We start from the raw sequence: 20,079 nt of genomic DNA, 5'->3' as shown, positions 1-20,079 counted from the left end.
TGGGACACATGTGCTGACGGCTGCCTGCCCGGGAGACTGAAGGGCAGGCAGGCGGCCGAGAGGGGGCAGCAGAAGCCAGCACAGCCCCCGGCTCAGGCCAGAGAGGCACAGCGGTCACAGGCTGGGGTCTGGACCAGGGCAGGGACACACAGAGGGAGGCAGAGAGAGGGAAGGACTGCCAGACTCAGGGGAGAGGGACAGAGACACAGAGCTGGCGATGGAGATACACACACACAGAGACAGAAACACAGAGAGAGGCAGAGAGACTCTGAGATGGAGATAGACCCAGAGAGACCGAGGGAGGAAGGCAGAAAAGGAGAAGACTGAGAGATAGGGAGGAGGGACAGAGGCAAAGACAGAGATGGCGACAGAGAAAGAGACGGCTAGAGAGACAAAGAGGGCAGCAGAGACAGGAGACATAGAGAGAGAGAGAGATGGGAGAGGGACATACAGCGAGAAACACAAGGACAGGGACCGGGACAAAGACACGTTCAGAGATAGGCATGGGACGGAGACAGAGACAGGAACGGGTTCAGAGAGAAGAGGATGGGGCAGAGACAAGTTAGTGTTACAGGAATGGGGCACAGAGGAGGGCTCCCATCCCCAGTGCCCCTTGAAGGAGCAAGGAGAACTGTAGTGAGCGGAAAGGCTGGGCTGCTGTGCACCTTGGGCCTGGGATCCAAGTCTCCCCCTGCAGTGCCCCTAACCGCCAACAGCAGTGTTTTAATTCTCCAGGTTCTGATTTAGCGCCAAGAACTGATGCCTATAGTTGTCCCCAGCTCCCCAGAACCACGATGAGCTACAACGGATGTGGAAGGGACAGCAGGCAGAGGCAGCAGCAGACGGCAGCCAAGACCCTCCAAGGCGAGCAGCCTCTGTGAGCTCGAGGGCCAGGACCCCCAAGGAGGGGTGACCACCTCCGGGCTCAGGTCCAGTCTGGTCAGAGGCAATGACACTGGCCCTCCAGCCACCTCAGGGCTTAGGATGGGGCTGGGTCTCTCCCTTGGGGTTGGGGGCAGGGAGATGGCCCAGTCCTCCTCTCCATCGGCCTCTGAGGCTCCAGCAGTCCCCCTCCCCTCCATCTCCTCCCCAGGCCCCACGTAATTGCTTTCCCATGTTGCTAATGGAGGCCAGATTGCTGATGCCCAAGCCCTGGGTGGGCGGCGGGTGGGTCAGGGCTGACCAGGGCTCTCAAGGCAGGAAGGCAGCACGGGCCAGAGACTCCCTAATTCAGCCCTCCTGCCGCAAGGACGGGGAAGGGGGAGGTTCAGACCCACCCCGGGAATACAATGTCCTGCGTGAGAGTTGGGGACCCACTACTCCCTCCACTCCTGCTGGACCTGGAGTGCAGGTTTCAGGCCCGAGCCATACCTCAGAGACCAGACAGACAGAACTGGGGGTCCAGGACACAGAGACAGGCCCACAGCCACTTCTCAGGATGTCCGTCCTGGGCGCCTCTTCCTGTAGATGAGGAGCAATGTGCTCCCACAGCTGGGGCTGTTCGCCTTGAAACGCCACAGGCCTCTCTACCCTGACACCGGCCTCTGCTTTCCATGTCGTCTCCCGCCTGGAACACCCCTCTCGTCCTCTAGTGCCCGGCCTGGAGGAGAGCCAGCCACCTTCACTCTCAGCCCCTCACCCGCCCGGAGTCCTGTCCAGGCCTGACTCATCAGTACTCCTGGAACTGCGAACCCCTCCTCCCAGGGCATCATCCCAGGCTGGCAGCGAGACCAGTAAAGGAATGCCCATTTCCTGACCCTGGTCTGAGGAGGAGGGTTTGAACCGGGGTGCATGTGTGACTTGGGGGCAGCGGCTCAGTGGCGGTGCGCTGCTCGGTGCCTGCTTGGGTGGCGGGGGGTTGGTTGTGCGTGGACCAGTGTGTTCTGGCTTTGACTCCACTTCTCTTCTTGCTCCAGCCGCCCGGAGCATGGCCAAGTCTGGCTCCCAGGTTGGGGCTGTGGCCTAACCCTTTGCCCCCACCCCCAGGCCAGAGGTGCCTGCCAACTTGGCCCCAGACCCGGGCATTCTCAGCCAAGGAGCTGCAGGGAGGTGGCTCCGACAAGGGGGGCTGGACCTGAGCAGGCCTGAGGCAGCCAGGGGCCTCTCCTCTGAGGGGAAATCAAAGGGATCCTGGAGTCCCGGTTTGGGGACCGGAAGGTTGTGGGCAGAGGGTGTGGCATTGGCCCAAAGACTGAGCACCCTGTAAAGCCGAAGCCCGCTCCCCTCCCACTCACACTGAGTCCTCACTGCAATCTAACCCTGGGGTAAACCTCGTACTCCATGCTTCCCATCCTGAAGCACGAGTCCAGTGCCTGGTCACGTGCCAAGTGGTCTCCTTCGGGCAACCTCCCTGCCTGCCCAGGCCACTCTGCGCTCTGCACTCTCAGCCCTGGCTGAGCTCCAGGCCTGACCTGCTAGAACCCCGGCCTGTGTCTCCTGAATGGCAGGGATGACAACCCTTCCGCCCCGAGGATGAAGCCCGGCCTCCTCCCCTTCTTGCACCTCTGCCCCGTGGGTAAAGCCGGGCCTGGGCACCCGTGGAAGGCAGCTCCAGAGATGACCCCTGACAGACCTCGGCCCTGCCAGGATTCAGTAGCCTCCAGGGCTGACTCGATGCCCCCCCGCGTGGGACCTGCCTCACTGGGGCCCCTTGTTCCCCACAACTCTGCCCATGGCCTCCAGGGAGCTCTACCCTCCAAAGAGGCGGGAAGCCCCATCCCCAGACACATCTGCCTGAGAGCTGAACTGCCTCTCCCCACCTGTCTGGAGAGGGCTGTCTCTCTCCAACTCTAACTGCTTCCCTCCTCCAGGCCTGGAAGGGGAGAGGTCCTTGGACAAGGGCTACCCTCCCAAAGTGGGTCCGGTCTAAGGACTCATGAAATGGTGACGTTTAATGAGAACCCCCCACCCCCGTATATACATCTGTAAAAAATTCAAATACAGCAAGTTACCACTGAGTCAGACTAGAGGGGACTGACAGGGCATTAAATACTGCGGGGCAGGAGCAGGAAAAGGGGAGGGTCGTACAAAACGGGGGCGGAGGCGGGGCACTGAAAAGTGTGGGTGCTGGGGGAAGGGGATGGCCGGGCCCCCCCCCAGCGTCAGGAGCTTATAATCTGATGGTGGCAACAGAGACCCTGGAACAGACAGGAGGCTGGGACAGGAGGCGAGACTGTGGATGTGAGGGGCTCCCCTCAGGCCCCGCAAGGGCTCCTGGGAGTCGCTGGCGTTGGAGGGCCCAGCCCCAGGGCTCAGGACGGAGGTGTGGGTGCTCTTTGGTGGGTGGGTTAGCTGCATGGCCCCCTGCCCTGAGCAGGGAGGGGGGCCGGCGTGGTGTGGCGGGGCTGGGGGGCGGCAGGCCCAGGCCTGCCGGGGTCTCTACAAATTGTGTCTCAAGAGAATGCCAAAGGTCCTCCTGCCCGTGTGCAAAATAGAAACCGGGGTCTTCGGGCTCAGCTCCGGCCTCCTGCTCCTCTGCAGGTGCGCTGGCATGTCCTCACGGGATGCCGGGCTCTGGGGGGACAGGGCAGGAGGCTGTGAGGGAAGAGGGTGGGGTCGGGGTCCCCTCGGGCTCCCCTCCACCACCCAGCCTCACTCCACTTACCAGATCAGGAGACTGCCGGCAGCGGCGGCAGCGGCAGCCAGGGCCAGAGTGACGAGGACACTGATGAAGAAGGGCGCTGAGGGTCCTCCGCCGCTGCCCAGCTCCCCGGGGTCACAGATCTTCGTGGTGGGTGGGGGTGCCAGGGAGCTGGTGGTGCTGGTCGTGGTCTCTGGGGAACATGGGGGAAACTCAGGGCTGGGCCGGGCCGGGGCTGGAGTCCCACCTCCATCTGGGGTCCACAGGCACACTGCTCCTGCTTCTTGTGTCAGACCAGGGCTGCCTCTCCTGTCAGACAGCCCCTGCCTCACCCATCAGGCAGGTCTTTGCTTCCCCAAGGCACACAGAGGACCCCTCCATCCAGAGGCCCCTACCTGGAGTGTCCAGACAACAAGGACAAGGAACAGCAGGGGCTGGACAGACCGACGGGAGTGTGGCAGCCACACAGACTGTGGAGACCCCTGGAGCAGATGCTCCAAGTCCCAGGAGGAGCAGGAGGGAGCCCAGGGGGCGGGCTCACCGGGGGCCTGGGCCTCGGTCGTGAGGTGTCGTGGCTCCTCAGTCCAGGGTGTGGCGTGGGCGGCCACACTCCAGTCACTCCACGTCCCAATCTCATTGTCCTTGGCCGCCACCTGGATGATGTACTCCTTTCCAGCGTAGGCATCCGTGATGGTGTGTGCTGTGCCATCCGACAGCTCCACCTGCAGCCAAACCACGGGGTGGGGGGGTATAGGGACGGCGGACCCTGGGGGTCACGAGAGTGAGGCACCCCCAGAAGAAGTGAGAACACTTGTGGGGAGAGAGGAGTGAAAACACCCCTGGAGGGAATGAGGACTTCCCTGGGGGGAGGACACTGAGAATATCCCTGGGAGAGTGAAGACTTCTCTGGGAGGAGAACCCCCCTCCCACCACCACCCCCCACCGCGGGGAGCAAAGACAGTCCTGAGGGAGGAGATCTTTAAGGAGATGAGAAATGCCCCGAGGGGAGAGTAAGGAGGACTTTGCTCAGTGTCTTCACTCTGCTGTCACCCCAGCTCTCTCACTAGCCCCAGCCCAGTCCCGACCTCAGTTCCAGCTGGAGGCGACAAGAGGAATGGGGTGAGAGAGGCGTAATGTTGTGCTGCCCTCTCCCACTCCATCAAGGAGCTGTTTAAAGGGAAGGTTACAAACGCAGGCATGGAGCTAGGCTGCCCGAGTCCAAATTTTAGCTCCATCCCCTACTAACTAGGTGACTAAGTTACCTAACTTCCACATGCCTTGCGGTCCTCATCTGTAAAATGGCATTAATGATCTCTCTCACAGGGTTGTAATGAGGACTCAGGCACATGGTGAACACCAAAGAGACTTCAGGCAGCTCTGTCGTTATCACGGGTTCCAGCTCAGAGCCTGGGCTCCCAGATGCCCGGCGCACCCACCAGCCTGGCCCCAGCTGGGTCTCCCCCTCAGGGTGGCCTCACTTATGGTCATCGCCCTGCCTGAGGTGGAAAAGGGGTGGGGGGGCAGCTCCTGGGGCGGCAGGACAGCAGGACAGCTGCTCCACTTCCTCCTGGAGGCGTGGCCACCCCACCCCCGCCCTGGCCGGCCCCATCCTGAGGGTCTCCCCCCACCCTCCAGGCTGGCCTGCCTGTCCGTCGCCCCTCCCAGGCCCAGGCTGGGCTCTGGTTCATCTCAGCGGCACCCGCCGCCTCATTAAGGCGCCTCGTAAACAGGGGCAGCCGGCAGGGGCGGAGGAGGGGGCCCGCTCTGGGCCACGTCTGGCTTCAGGGATTTTTGGGTCCCTGTTACACTCTTCCCCCAAGAAAACCAGGGTCTGGGCTACCTGACCTGACAGTCTGTGAGTCCATGTGCGTGTGTGTATGTGGATTCGTGTGTGTGCAGCTGGGTCCAAGTGGGGCGGGAAAGCCTCCCAATTCCTCCAGGGTTTGTGAGCCTGAGATAGGAGGTACTGGCAAAGGCCAGAGTCGGTATGAGAGCCATTTTGGGCCCAGATCTGGGCTCAGTAAGTCCTACTCCCAGCCCTGGAAGATCAGTGGGCCCCAGAGACCCTCCTCTCCTGGAGTTGGGGCCCAGTTCCACCTCTGGTCCCCCAGTCCCCTTTTGCTCTGTAAAGACCCCCTCTGGCTAAGTAGCCCTCGTTCATTCGGCTCCTTCTCCCTCTTCCCAGGATTTGACCCTCGGGCCTCCTCCTTTGATTCTGTTCCCCGGATCTCCACATCTGTCTTCCCCCAAAGGGAGAGGGCCATGGGGAGCAGATCAAATTACCACCTCCTTGGTGGGCTTATGGTGGGCAACCAACCATACCTCTAGGAATGTGGCCTAGAAGCGCAGTGCCCTCCTGGAAGCCACATCTCCTAGGCCTGGGCCCTTCTTGTTAGGTTGTCACTGATCCCTTAATCCAGACCCTTAAGAGAATGGCTCCACAACTGTCAGGAATTCCCTAGTTGCTGGCATCCGCCTTACCTAGGAGTCCTCCATCTAGTCTCTAGTAGCAGACATCAAACATGCCCTCCCAGCCTTCCTGATGAGTTAGGCCCAGAGCAGAAGATGCAGGGAACCCATGCTGGGTCCCAGGACTCGCCTCCCCCTTGTCCATGCTGAGACAGCCCCTGCCAGACCTCATGGTGCCCATTCTTGTGTAATTCCTGACCTGTATCTCTCACATCCTCCTGAAAATCCAAGTGATGTTTTTCTCTGCTCTCCCCTCCACTCCCCCTCCCAATCATACACCTGCCTCTCTCCAAGCTTAAGGATTGGGGAGAGTCCATTCTGGTCAGAGCAAAACTCAAGTTCAAAAGAGCCATAAATCTAGCCAACCACAACACCAATGTGACATGGAGCAGGGATAACATGTGCCACAGGCCACTCACGTTCTTGCCACGGAGCCCACATATTTTGCTCTGCCCGCGTCAGCGCTGGGGTCAGCTCTGCCCACGGTGCAGGCCAGTGGGTGGCCTTGGCATGTTAGTCACACGCGCGTAGGGAGCATGGTTCCTGCTGGGGGCCACGTGTGTGCGTGCATGTTCCCGCGTGTGTGTGGTAGGCAGTGTGCCAGGTCCACTGCAAGGCGTGTGCACTGCGACGCGCGGGGCTGCTGCCTGCAGCTAGTTAGCAGGAGAGGGGGGCTTGTGAAACTAGACCCTGGTTATTAGCAATGCATTAGTCGCAGGCAGCTGGCCAGGCGGGAGGGACTCCGGACTCTGTCAGGGAACATATGAGCATGTAAGCAGCCTTTGTGGGAGCCAGGCCTGCGACCAGGACAGGCGCCCTGGAATCGAATTACACGCTTTAAAGGCCAGCTGGGAGAGGCGCAGGAGGAGATGAGGCTGGAACCATGTGGACACGGTGGGGGCACAGGTTGACCCTGGGTGCCAGCCTGGGTGGCCCCAGGGCGCACCTTCCCAGCCCCAGACCTAGCCCACAGACCTCACGGGCCACATAGCACCCACAGACCTATGGGCCCAGGGCCCTCAAGGAGAGAGAAACTCAAGTCTGCCCCAAACCCCTGGCTGCTCCCCAGAGCTCACTCTCGTAACTTGATCAACATCCCAGACCACAGCCTGACCCCATACTGCCCCCCGTCCACTGCTTCGGTCCCGGTCCAGACCACCTTCTGACCCATAACTTTAAGCTGACCTCTAAGGTAGACTTGACATTGGAGCCATGACACTAATCACGGCCTGAGCTCACACCCTGGATTGAGCTTGACTCTATTGCCTGATTCTGACCCCTTGAGACCATCTGTGAGTCCTTGAGGACAGGGACTATCTTGCCCCTTGGGTCCAGCACAGGCTCAGAGCCTGGCCCAGAGTGTAAGAGGGAGATGTCTGATCAGGGCTGAAGCCAGAGGTAAGAAAAGGGAAACACTGCCTGCCATCTGCCTCCCAGCATTTCTCTCCACTACCATGCGGAGCCACAACGACAGATGCGTTCCTGTTGCCCTAATGGGGGTCACCAGGAACCCCTAAGGACCTTAGATCAGGACATCTCCCTCGGCTCCATCCATCCTTCCAGGCCCACCTGGTCCCTTCTTCCCCCCGGAAAGCCTCTCTGACTGCCCTCAGGCTTCACATTGGAACAGCTAGCAGCAGGGATACGGGGGCCTCCCATGCCGTGTGGCTCTGATTCTGGCTCTCGGGATCTGGGCAGGGCAGGGTCGGGCACTCACATGCTGCCACTGGTCCAGGATGAGGGGTCGATAGCGCAGAAAGAACTTGAGAGGAAAGGACTCGGGGTCAGGCCAGGTCGAGGGGGTCTGCCACGTCACCTCTAGCCGGCGAGGGTTGCTGGGCACTGGCCGGGCTACCACGTTTTCTGGAGGGTCAGGCTTCACTGTTGAGGAAACACAGCTTCAGTACCACACTGATCTCTTGGAACAACCCCATTTCGTCAACCCCAGCCACCATGTCAACCAATGCACATCAATCATCATCGCTCTTCTCTGCTGTCAATTTTGGCAACCACCGTTAACAACCATCTCATTACTTCCACCTTTCACATCCCTGTCATCACCAGTGACGGTCACTATAGTCACTGTCACCAGCTCATGATATCAACATCATAAATTTCATCCCATCATCAACCCCATCCTCATGATGACCAGCATCCCAATTACTAAGCCTATGTCATGCCCTACCATTACCCTCATCATCACCTGGATCACCCCAGCCTGTAGCAGCATCATATACTTCCCCAAGCCTGGCTTTTCACCTCAACTTTTCCAGTTCCAAACTGAGACACGGCCTCCCTTGGAAGAGTCTGGGTTTGAAGCTGCTCTGTGGGTCAAGGTTAAAAGACGGTCCACAGGTGTTGCAGATCTGGGTTGGAAGTGGGCTGAGGATCTGATGAGAGCATCTAAGGGCCCAGCTCACATAGCAAGAGGCTGGCTGGGGACCCAGCCATGCTGGGGGTGGGGCAGGCAGAGGCACAGGGTCTGGCCGGGGTGGGGCAGGGGCGGGCAGAGGGTCTGGCCAGGATGGGGCAGGGGCAGGCAGAGGGTCTGGCCGGGATGGGGCAGGGGCGGGCAGAGGGTCTGGCCAGGATGGGGCAGGGGCAGGCAGAGGGTCTGGCCGGGATGGGGCAGGGGCGGGCAGAGGGTCTGGCCAGGATGGGGCAGGGGCAGGCAGAGGGTCTGGCCGGGATGGGGCAGGGGCGGGCAGAGGGTCTGGCCAGGATGGGGCAGGGGCGGGCAGAGGGTCTGGCTGGGATGGGGTGGGGGGGAGGGCGGTATCTCTCCCAGTCCTGTCTCCTGTTCTGACACCTCATTCATCACAGGCCGTAAGGAAGCCATTAGCGTGGGGGGGGGGGTGGAGGCTGCAGCTGCACAAGGATCTGGCCCAGCCTGCCCCCCTCCCCCTCGTGCATGCTCTGGGAGCCAGAGAGACGATGGGAAGAGCCGCTGGAGAGGTCTCTCGGCCCTGGCAGGTGAAGGACATCCACTCAGATGTTCACACGTATATACATGCCACGCATATATGTACACATTATACGTTCCACATATACCTGGGCACACAATGTGGACACCCCCACCAATGCTCATATACACGTTGGCAAACACCCACTTACTCCCACTGGAGTATGCAGCAGGGACCCACCCCCTCCCCACGCACCAATGGTGAACTCATCGAAGGTGATAGCTGTGGCGTTGTGGCCCAGAGCGTTGCTGACACTTATCGAGACCTTGTACTTGACGGTGGAGAACAGGTGCATGTAGCGGATGTGGCAGCGGTTCTTGAGGGCCGGGTCCTTCTCACAGACCATAATCTTGGAGCCATGCCTGGGGAGGGATGAAGCCCAGGCACCGTTACCAACATCAAGGTCGGGTAGGGCAGAGGCTGGGGGAAGGTCAAGTCCAAGGCTGGGTTAGGGTCTGGACTGAGGGCATGGTGGGGGGACGGGGGAGAGGTCAGAGGTCAGGGTTGAAACCAGGTCACAGGTGCGTCTACTCACAGCACAGTCACATTGAAGGTGTTGGGGATGTAGGTGGGAGTGGGCAGATGCCAGCTGCAGTAGAAGCCCTTGGGATAAGTGTTGGAGCGGCAGCTGAGTACGGGCTCCCGTGGCGGCACTGGGGGTGAGGACAGCACGGTCAGGGCATTCTTGGAGCCCCCAGTCCCCTGCGTTAGTGTGGGGACAGGTGGGCCCCAGAACCCCAGCTCTCCCCCTTCAACCCATCAGCGATGCCAGAGGTGGCGGGGGGAGGGTGCTGTCAGCGAGGGTCTGAGGCTTCCCAGGCCACAGAGAGCCAGATGTTTAATTAAAGGAAAACGGGCTGTATGGAGAGAGAGCCCCCCCACCTGCTCAATGGAGGCGGGAACTGTGGGGAGGCCTCAGCTCATCGATCACAGGATGGAGGTGATGTCTGGGGGAATCGGCCCCAGCCCCAAATCTCCTGCCACACTGCGTCCATTTCCAGAGGAAGATTGTGCAACAGAGGCCAAGAGGGGGTCTTGACCGGGTCCTCTGGTTGGTGGGGTGATCAGGGTGCACTCCCTGGAGAAGAGACATCCCAGGCTTCCCCTCGGGAGAGAATGAGAAACACGAGGACAGGCCTGGTGGCTCCACATGAACGACAGCACTGGGCGGCTGTTCATATGCATATATGTCACATATGTGTCTCTGTGTGTGACATGAATGAGTGATGTGTGATGGTATGTGGGTACGTATGTAGGAATGTCTATGTGTATGGCTCTCAGAGCACATGACTATGTGTGACTGTGTGTGTGTGCAGAGAGGAAGCTGCTGTTCCCTTGGTGTGTACCTCACCCCAGCCCCAGCCCCCAGCTTCTCCATCACAGACCCCTAAGGAAGCCCTTTAGGAAACTTCCTTGGTGGTGCAGTGGTTAAGAATCCGCCTGCCAATGCAGGGGACACGGGTTTGAGCCCTGGTCCGGGAAGATCGCACATGCAGCAGAGCAACTAAGCCCGTGAGCCACAACTACTGAGCCTGCGCTCTAGAGCCCACGAGCCACAACTACTGAGCCCGTGTGCCACAAATACTGAAGCCCATGCCCCTAGAGCTGGTGCTCCGCAACAAGAGAAGCCACCGCAGTGAGAAGCCCACGCACTGCAAGGAGGAGTAGCCCCCGCTCGCCGCAACTAGAGGAAGCCCGAGCGCAGCAACGAAGACCCAACGCAGCCAAATATAAATAAATAAATAAATTTATTTAAAAAAGAAAAAAGAAGCCCTTTATATGGTCAGCAGCTGCCTTTACTCTGGGGAACGCGGAGGGCCAGAGAGGGATGGGGACCTACCTGTGGTCACACAGCAAGCCAGAGCTGGTACTAAACACCAGGATGGGGATACCCACCAACACGACCACACACACATACTTGGGAAGTCCTCTCTGCTGTCTAACCACTCTTTTTGCTGCCGTGAGCACTTAGCCCAGCTGTTCCACCCTCGGGCATTCGGTAAGGCATGAGGACAGCCGGCTCAGGTTCCTGGAAGGAGGCAGCTTCTGTGATCTGACCCAGGCAAGGCATGTCCGTCCACGGCTCCAGGGACACTGACACCTCCCGCCTGTGCCCCCCCACCCCGCCCCCTGCCTGACAGGTGGACAGGAAATGGGAGGGGGGCAGCTCAATAAGCCAGGGACGGTGAGGGGGAGTGCATGTCCACACTTGCTGAGTGGCCGTGGTGATACTTGGGGAGCCGTGGGCTTCCATCCACAGTGTGCACGGGATTGCGAGTGACTGTGTGTGACTGCATGTACGTGTCCAGTATATGTGAAGTACGTATGTATTGGGGCCGAACCCCCAGGGCCCGACCTGGCTTTGCAGCAGGGGAGATGAAGGGGTCAGAGAGGCATGAGGGGAGCTTGTATGTGGCAGGTGGCGTGGGCTATGCTGTGGGCAGAGGTGGCTCCAGCCCCTGGCCTGCAGGAGAGAGCTGGAGGCCAGCTGAGCCCGCACGGGGGGCAGCCTGCTTTCTGCCCGCTGCTGCCTGCCTCCCCCAGGAAGCCTTCCTGGCCCCATGTCCATCTTGTGTCTCTTCCATGTTCATCCTGCGCGCCTCACGTACCCCGTGCCTATCTGCCCAGGGGCACAGAGGCGTGCGGGGGGGTGGGGGGTGGCCAAGGACACAGGAAGTGCCTCGTGGGGGCCTGTGGGCCAGGCCGGCGTTGGCAGCCACCCCAGGAGGAAAGGACATTCCGAGGTTGGCTGAGAAGCCTCCACTGCCCCCTCCTACCACCACCCTCCCTTACCCCCAGCTTCAAAGGAGAAGGGCACTGGGCGGGGGGCGGGGGAGGGGGGACTGAAGCCTGCAGAGTCAGCTCCCTGCCACCTGGGGCTCTTTGGAGGGCAGAGCGGGCCATGGCACTGGACTCGCAGGCCCCCGCACCCGCCCAGCCTCCCCAGTGGCCGGTTTCCTCCATTTCCCTCTGACCGTCCTCCCCCCTCGGACCCGTCTCCCCTCAGACATCCCCCCGCAAACCAGTTCCCCTCTCTGACTGGGCAGGTCATGGGGGGCGGGCGGGGGGGAGGGAGGGCAGGCAGGGCTTTGTCTGTCATCTGGCTACTCCAGCCTGGCCCTGGGCCCTGAGTAGGGAAGGGCTTGGGTTTCCTGACAGGGACCAGGTTTCTCAGAGGGAAAAGGAGGAAAGAAAAACAAAGAAAAGGAAGAAAAGGAGTGACTTGCTGCAGCTGGAGCCCAGCTGAGGGGCCGGGTGGGCGGAGGTGGGTGTGCTGAGAGAGACAAAGTGTGAGGCTGTGGGACAGTATGCAATTAGGAGGCCTGCTGGGAGCGTGCTGCAAGTCAGGGGAGAAGCTGTTTGTAAGAGATTGCCATTGTGAGGCTGTGTGCGTAACTCCGAGAGGCTTCCTGTGTGTGACTGGGACTCTGGGCAGCAGTGTTGCTGCGATTGGCTGTGTGTGGCCGGGTGACTGCATTTGTGTGGGGCTCGGGGTGAGGCTGTGTGACTTGGGGGTTGTCTACACGTGTGAGGCTGTGTGGCTGAGGTCCTCCGTGTAAATGCGCTGTTGTGTGTGAAACAGTGACAGCGGGACTACAAACCTGAGACACTGCATATGAGACGGAACTTAAGTCTGAATGCATTTTTCGAATTGTGGGTGTGGGAAGGTGCCCAGAATTCCAAGTGTGTTCACACGTATGAGCTGAACACCGTGTGAGAGCATGTTAGAGGCTGTGTGTGAGCAAAAGCCCATACACATACGTGTCATGATATCACATACAGGCATGCTCCTGGATGCCCAGACTTCCTGAATTGCCCCCATGGGGGCTCCTGAGATGCCCAAGTGACAGCATCAGCCTGTGGCAGGGCGTCCCTGAGTCCCACGCGGGGCTGTGTGTGCGTGTGCATGCGTGCGTGTACCCCCGCTGGCCCAGGATTTGTTTGTTTTCCTAATTGGCTTGTTTTTCCATGTCCAGCCCACCAAACCTCATGTTTTTCCTCTCATCTCGCCAGCCCGCCTGGGCTGGAGCCCCCAGCACGCACAAGGCCTGCCCGCCAGTTCAGAGAGGAGGAGGGGCGGGCTGCCCACACCCCTGGCCAGGCCAGGCCAGATCAGGCCAGGCGGGGCGGGGTGACCCTTCCAGCTCCAGCCCTGCCTGGGCCGCACCCACACTCCTCCTCCTCCTGCCTGGCATTCAAGACCCATGGCCTGTCCTAACCTTATCTCGTGACATCCCTCGAGGCACCCCAACTTCTGGACTCCTAAATGCCCACCATCTACCCATCGTTTCTCCCCAATTTCTTCTTCAACCACAGGCTGCTCTCTCCTTCCCCACCAAACAGAGCTGAGGAGGAAGCGATGCTGAACCAGGGGTTCAGGAGCTCCTGTCCTGACCAATCAAATACAAATATTTGAAACCTGGACAAAGAACTGTCTATTTAAAATCAGTCACTTAATCTCCGATTTATTTCAGCTTAAAATCAGAATGACACGGAATTAGCAGTGTCTAAGGAAACAAAAGGATGCTACTGAAAGGAACCTTGTGATCCTGTTTCCTAATGTGGGGGGTCCTTTCATCACCCTGGGTAGGGGCCTCCTTGCTCGTTGTGACCATCTGCCTGAGGGCAGGAAGGTGGGTCAGGAGGAAGCAGTTCAGGGATCAGCCTGGTTAAGGGGACTTTCAACGGAATATTTTTATGATCAGGTTCCCTTGGAAATAGAGACATGAAAATCTTATATGTTTAGGATAAATATTGAAAAATTTTTAGTTTGAATGGCCCACAAATCAGGGGTAGCTTTGTCCTGTTCTCTGAGCACTGGCGAGAAGGATAATTTGATATTGAGTGTTGCCAAACCCAGTCTCTTGTTACTAATATAAAGTGACTGAAACAATCATGATTAATGTCCCCTGTTCCTCTGACCAACTCTTTAGAAGGAAACAAGGCAACGAGAGATAAGTATCTGTAACTAATGCTACAGCCAACTCATGGCCAGCTCTCCTCTGACAGGCAGGGCCTGGGGAGTGATCAGCACTATATATAAAAGGTCTGGGTTCTGGTCACAAAGGGCAGCTGTGGGTATGGCTACAGGCATTACATCTAGACCCAATCCCCTTCCGGTGACCTCTCAAAGAAAATTGAGTCATCAGGAATGGGGGCCCAGAGCCACCAAGGCCCAGCCATCACAGCCAGCCTTGTCCATCCTGAGGACTTCTGGGACTCGAACTGAGAAGACAAGGGTATGGGTGACTTGTACCAAGTTGGCCTCATACTCCTTGCACTCAATATATGGCCTTTTTCCCCATGTAAGGGCCCAGGGCTAGGCTGCATGGTCCATTTCTAACGTACCCTGTGGTGGGCCAGGGAGGACTCTGGTGGGCTGATCCTGCATATCTCAAGCTGGCCGACAGGGGTCACTCCACCCTCGGTTTGCAACTAAGGCGTTTCATGATGACTGCCATCTCTCCAGTTTAAACACATAAAAGAGCTTTTCTGTGGGGAAAGGAACATCCCTACCAAAACATACCTGTACCTCTCCTCTAGCCCCACTGACGGGTCAGTGTTGTGGCGGACCCTGAGCAACACTTCAGCCTAACATTTCCCACGGTTGTCCACACCAGTCTCCTGATAGTGGGGAAAGGGCCTGCTTCCAGGTCCCTCAAGCGTCTCCTCCCCTCAGTAGCTCCCAGGAGTAAAGAAACCATCTTCAGACAGTGGGGTGCATCACCCAAGTGGGATGAGGCTGGAGAAGCTTGAATCCTTGGCTCAAGAAGAAAAGAAGCTATTTTCAGAGTATTTACTCTGTCAGTTGGTGCCTCTGGCTGAGCTCCATAGGCCTGCCCAGATGACCATCAGCAACACTGATAACCTCACCATCCCGATGCTCCAAACGCCTCTTCGGAATCACACTCACCTGCTCTTCCTTCTACCTTCCTGCCGGCTCCTTCTCATCTTTCATCTTTTTGTGGCTCGTTTCTTCCATCAACCCCTTTTACAGTGATGGTCTTCAGGGCTGGGCTCTGGGTCCTCTTCTCTCCTCATCCCACAATCTCACCCTTGGCCATCTCACCCCCTCCCAAGGAGTTAATGCTGACACCCCCCCCCCAAATTCCCATCTCCAGCACAGGCCTCTCCCCGAATGCCAGACCCTCAGATTCACTGGCTACCAGCCATCAACTCCCGGTTGTCCCCCGGGGACCACAATCTAACATGTCTATAGCAGATGGTGGTGCCGCAGATCCCTCACCCGTACCCGCTGACTGCTTCTGCAGTTATTTGCCTCAGAGCTTTCTTTGGCCACCAAAACCTGCATTGCCTGTCAGGGCATCAGGCCAAAAGTGCTGGGGAATTAAAGCAGCCCCACCCCGACCCCTTTGTGTATAAGCATCTGAGCCCCCGCACTCCTTAGGCAGGAGAACTCTGAGACACATTTTCTGCCTCGGTTCCCGGGGCTCCCCCAGCGGGTTAAGCACCAGTTGCCCAGAAGCAGTGGCTAGATAACTCCCCCTTTACTGGCTAGCTTAACTTCCTTTTCTATCACTTTCCCATTCCCTTATGATGTTTCTGTCACCTGCCAAATAGACTACCTGTATGTAAATTCTCACCTGATTCTAGGGAAACCCAAACTGAGACACCGTGTAAACAGAACACACTATCTTCTCCTCCAGCTGACCCTTCCACCTTGTCTCTGTTGCAGCGATTGGTACCACCAGCCGTCTTGACTCTTCCCACTCTCTATTCTCCTGTCCTCCCTACCTCCAATCCATCACCAGCTCCTGGAGGTCCAATCACCCCCTCTCAACTTCCCCAACTCTATGCCCCGGTCCTAGGTCCCCCTCATCTCTCCTGCATCCCAGCAACAGCCTCCTTCCTGCCCCCGCCTTTGCCCATCCACCTGCCTCCCCGAAGCACAGAGAGAGGGACCTTTTAACAACATGACTCTGATCGTGTCACTCCCCAGCTTCTAGGATCATGATCTGCCCCGTCCCCTCCTTCAGCTCCCTTCTGCCATTTATACCAACCCAAGTGGCCTTTTCATGCCCTCCCAGCCTCTGAAGCCTATGGTCACACTCAGCTCTCTGCCAGAAAGAACTTTTTCAGTGTATCTTCCAAATCCTCCAAGTCTCCATGTGCTTCACACTCCAGGAAGCCTTCCTTCTTCCCTGGAGCTTCCCAGAGTGCCACACCTCTACCTGCATAACCGTATACCCCATTTTCTTCCCTAAGGCCCTCAGGGCCAGACCCTGTGAGAGGACACAGTGGAGTGAGGCCACTCCAGCTCGGAGCTGGGACTCTAGGATTCTTCCCCACCAGGCCCCAGGTGGGCCATGCCTGCCAGCCCTCCTGTGCCCATCTTGTCACAGGGAACAGGATTTCAGGATCTCAAAGATCTCCAGTGGGGGTGGCAAAATGCCAGGGGTCCGGACTCAGGGGGTGAGACTGGGCTCAGAGGTCAGAAGAGCAGGCTCAAATAGGATCAGAGGGCAAGGGTCAGGGCCTCCACCACTACCACCAGGAAGGGGCTTTGAACCGGGCCAAGGGTCTGGGCCTCATGGACAACGCCCTTGAGTGAAGTGGGAGGTCAAATGAGGGGTGCTGGGAGTAACACTTACAGCCCACATTTAGGAGGACTTGGTGGCGCAGGTGCCAGGAGTCGCGGTGGAAGCAGGCGTAGACGCCGCTGTGGCCCAGTTCCAGGCCACGGAGCACAAGCTGAGAGCCGTTGAGCAGGTCAGGGGCCAGGTCTGTCCCATTCACCCGCCACGTCACAGCTGCATCCCAGTTCGCCGTCCCACACGGCAGAGTCACGTCTGAGCCCAGGCGTTCGTACTGCACGTGGGGTGTCTCTGTGGGGGGCAGGGAGGGCACAAGGCAAAAGTCACAGGTCACAGCCCCACCCAGCACCCCCAGGCAAACGTGCACGGACGAGAGCCCGTGAATGTGCACAAGTGAGGAGTCCAGGCCAAGAGGCTCTGAGTCTCATGGTGTGAGTGTCCTGGGGAGATGAGGGGTATGCAAAATTCCTGTGCGGCTGTACAAGGGTACAGGTACATGAGTGCCTCCAAATTCGTACGTGTGTGTGCACGTCTGGGGACCGTGTGTGTATGTGTGTATGTGTAGAGAGTTTGTGTAGCGTGCTGGGAGAGAAGACCCAGTTCACCTCCAGTCCCCAGGTCCTTTTAAAAGTTTTCCTGACCACCACGACCCCAACCTCTTGCCACCAACAGGCCCAGCCCCAGTCACTGACATCTGCTACCCAGGCAAGCTGGGGCTGAGGGGCCCCTCTCCTGAACTCCTCCCTCTGTCTCTTCCCATCTCTTCATCTTCCCCATCCTTGTCTTTCTGTCCTGCCTCTCTCCCTCTCCCTGACTCTGAGCCCCTGACAAGCCCCCCGCTCCCAACCATACAGGGCTGGGGCAGCAGCAGGAGAAGGGAGAATGGGCAGGGTCCAGGACAGGAGCCCTAGGGAACTCCTGGCGGCTGTCAACATCATCATGAGGCAGGAACTGCTTGGGGTGTGGGTGGGGGAGTGCTGGGACTGAGGGAGCTCTCTGACCGTTCCTCTCTTGCCCCCAGGAGGGGCCTGTCAGAGCCAAAAGCAAACCCCAGCCCTGGCCTCGGCAACCCAGGCGTGATGGACGGAGCCCAGGAGACTGGAGTGGAAGGGCGGGAGGGAGCACCTGTCGAGAGGCAGCGCTAGGTGGGGAGGCGAGTGGGACAGAGGAAGTCCAAGGCACCGATTCTACAGACAGCCCCAGAGAAGCGGGCACCGGGAGATGCGAATCTACCCTCCTCATCCTGCCTCCCAAGCCTGGAAGGACAGATGCTTCCCTGATCCCAGCCAGATCTGTGGAGTGAGGGTGGGAGGGGCAGAGCGAGGGGGAGGGGGGCGGGGGGGTGGTTGCGGGATCCCTCGTTAACACTCCCTCACATCTCCCCTCCAGAGAGCCACCCCGCAGAGTCGGGGGATTTTCAGAGGCAATTCCTGTTAAAGAGCCAATTAAGTTGGGCCAGTGGCCTCTTAATTAGACTTGTTAACACCACCAGGACTGCAGGGGGTAGGGATCCCCCCCCACCCCCCCGCCCCATGCCGCCAGCCGCCCCCTTCCCTCCTTTATAGACCCCTCCCCAGTTCTGCTTTTCTCTGTGCTGAAACATCTGTCCCTGTTTGCTGCCTCAGTCACCCTCCCTGTGCCGGGGATCTCTCTGTGTCTCCAGCTCTCTCCCCCGCTGCCTGTCTCTGTCTCGCCCCTCTCTGAGCCTCTCTGTCCCCGTCAAAGGAGAGGGAAGCAGGAAACCCAGCCAGCCCTGACCACTCGTCTGTGGGGCCTGGGACCAGCCGAACAGAGGATGAACAGGCGGAAGGGTGGTGGCCGGGGGGCCTTGGAGGCCACAGCTGTGAGGCTGGACCAGAGACTGACTGGGGGCCTCCCTCTGACCAGAGGCCCAGTGTCCACGGCTCAAGCCATAGAGCCCCCCCCCAGTCCACCAGCCCTAGCCACTGAGCCCCCCTCCAGCCTCCCTTCCAAAAACCTGGAGCTTCCAGGAAACACGCCAAGCCCCTCTCTCTGCACACACACACACACACACACACACACACCCACCCCCCGCCCCAGCAGAGACTCTGCATCCAGCGGCCTGAGGAGGAGGCTGAAAACTGACCATCATGGAGGGGGCGTGGCCATCACGGTCCCAGCAGCAACACATCAACACTGACCAACAGCAGCTCAGAACTAACATGGCCCCGGTATGGCCCTTTAATACTGGGGGGCAGGTACAGCCTCAAGATGAGGAAACCAACCCAACAGCACAATGAATGTAATGGCAGTGGGGTAACACGTGGGGAACCCTGTCTGCCTCACAAAGGAAATGGAAACACAACCTGACAACAGTGACAAACCAACCATGTAAGGGCAGGGCAGGAATGAAAAAATGACAACACAATGACAGATGACAACTACAGGCCACAATGCAGAGGCAGAGGGGGTAATGTGACATGACAATCACACAGTGTCACAACTGCTACAATTAACACAGCAATGGCAATACACACAGCCATGCAACAGCTCCAAAGATGGCAGTGATTTAATCCTTTGTCTCTGGACAGCTTTCCTCCCGCCCCGTGGGTGCCCCTACTGATGTGCTGTCCATTTCAGAAATTAAATCAAGCAGCAGGGGGAGGATGGGCTTCTTGGCCCTGACGCGGTGACAAATGCTCCAAAGGAATCAGCTGTGAAAAGGTTGTTAGAAGCCAGGATAAGAGACAGAGACAGGATGAGGTCATGGACATGGAGAACATACAGGGATAGAGCTGACGGCTCCCTCACACCTGTGCACATGGGCTCACATGGGGACCACATGCTGGAAACAGTCCCCCCAAGCGTCCTAAGCAACTTCACATCACCATACACATAGGATGAAGACAGTCACCACAAAGAAGAAAAAGCACACACAGGACAACCATCCACAAGGTCACAGCTACACAGGGACACTGTGCCACTTCAGGGACAGTAACACCTGATAAAAGGCCACATGCATGCACAGGAAGGGCGCTGTCACCCAGAGGCACAGTTACACATGGGGACATGGTCTCACACACAGAGAGACAGTTTAACAGGGACACGAACACACGAAGAGACAGAAACAGAGAAACTAACAAACTATCACACATGGGGTACAGTCTAAACCACAAGGACACAACCCCACAAAGGCCACGGTCACACATCAACTATGTCACACACAGGGCACAGCCCACAAGGATATAACTACACAGAGAAACGCACCCAAACAGGGACACAGTCTCACTCACACAAGCACACAGTCTAACGCACAAGGACAGTCTCACACTCTCAGAGATGCAGCCTATGCCCACACACAGGGCAGGGGCGAGGCCAACGGGAAAGACCACCGGCGGGCCTAGGCTGGTCCGGTCAGCACAGGAGCCCCAGGCAGGCCGACTGCAGGTGGGGGTCGATGGGCTGGCCCGGTGGTCCCTTCAGTCCCTGCCCACTGCGGAGCAGCCCTGGGGCAGGCCAGGCTCTCTCTGGGCCTCAGTGCTGGGCTCAC

The 20,079-nt window shown here is 58.6% G+C and overlaps 1 protein-coding gene across 3 annotated transcripts in view; it reads right to left on the bottom strand.

Moving 5' to 3' along the window:
• Positions 1-2,873: 2,873 nt before the first annotated feature.
• The window catches only part of CNTFR (ciliary neurotrophic factor receptor), a 40,065-nt gene continuing 22,859 nt past the window's right edge, over positions 2,874-20,079 (bottom strand). For all 3 annotated transcript variants that reach the window (XM_082402448.1, XM_082402449.1, XM_082402447.1), the window contains exons 4-10: positions 16,626-16,859; positions 9,548-9,665; positions 9,208-9,374; positions 7,767-7,930; positions 4,122-4,302; positions 3,605-3,773; positions 2,874-3,513 (exon numbers count right to left, since the gene is read on the bottom strand). In XM_082402448.1, coding sequence (XP_082258574.1) covers position 3,513; positions 3,605-3,773; positions 4,122-4,302; positions 7,767-7,930; positions 9,208-9,374; positions 9,548-9,665; positions 16,626-16,859 — 1,034 coding nt within the window. In that variant the 3' untranslated portion in view covers positions 2,874-3,512. The remainder of the gene's footprint in view (positions 3,514-3,604; positions 3,774-4,121; positions 4,303-7,766; positions 7,931-9,207; positions 9,375-9,547; positions 9,666-16,625; positions 16,860-20,079) is intronic.

Source organism: Balaenoptera borealis, assembly GCF_965194805.1.
Source record: "Balaenoptera borealis genome assembly, chromosome: 8".
NCBI classification, from domain to species: Eukaryota; Metazoa; Chordata; class Mammalia; order Artiodactyla; family Balaenopteridae; genus Balaenoptera; species Balaenoptera borealis.
This window is presented reverse-complemented; position numbering and strand designations above follow the sequence as displayed.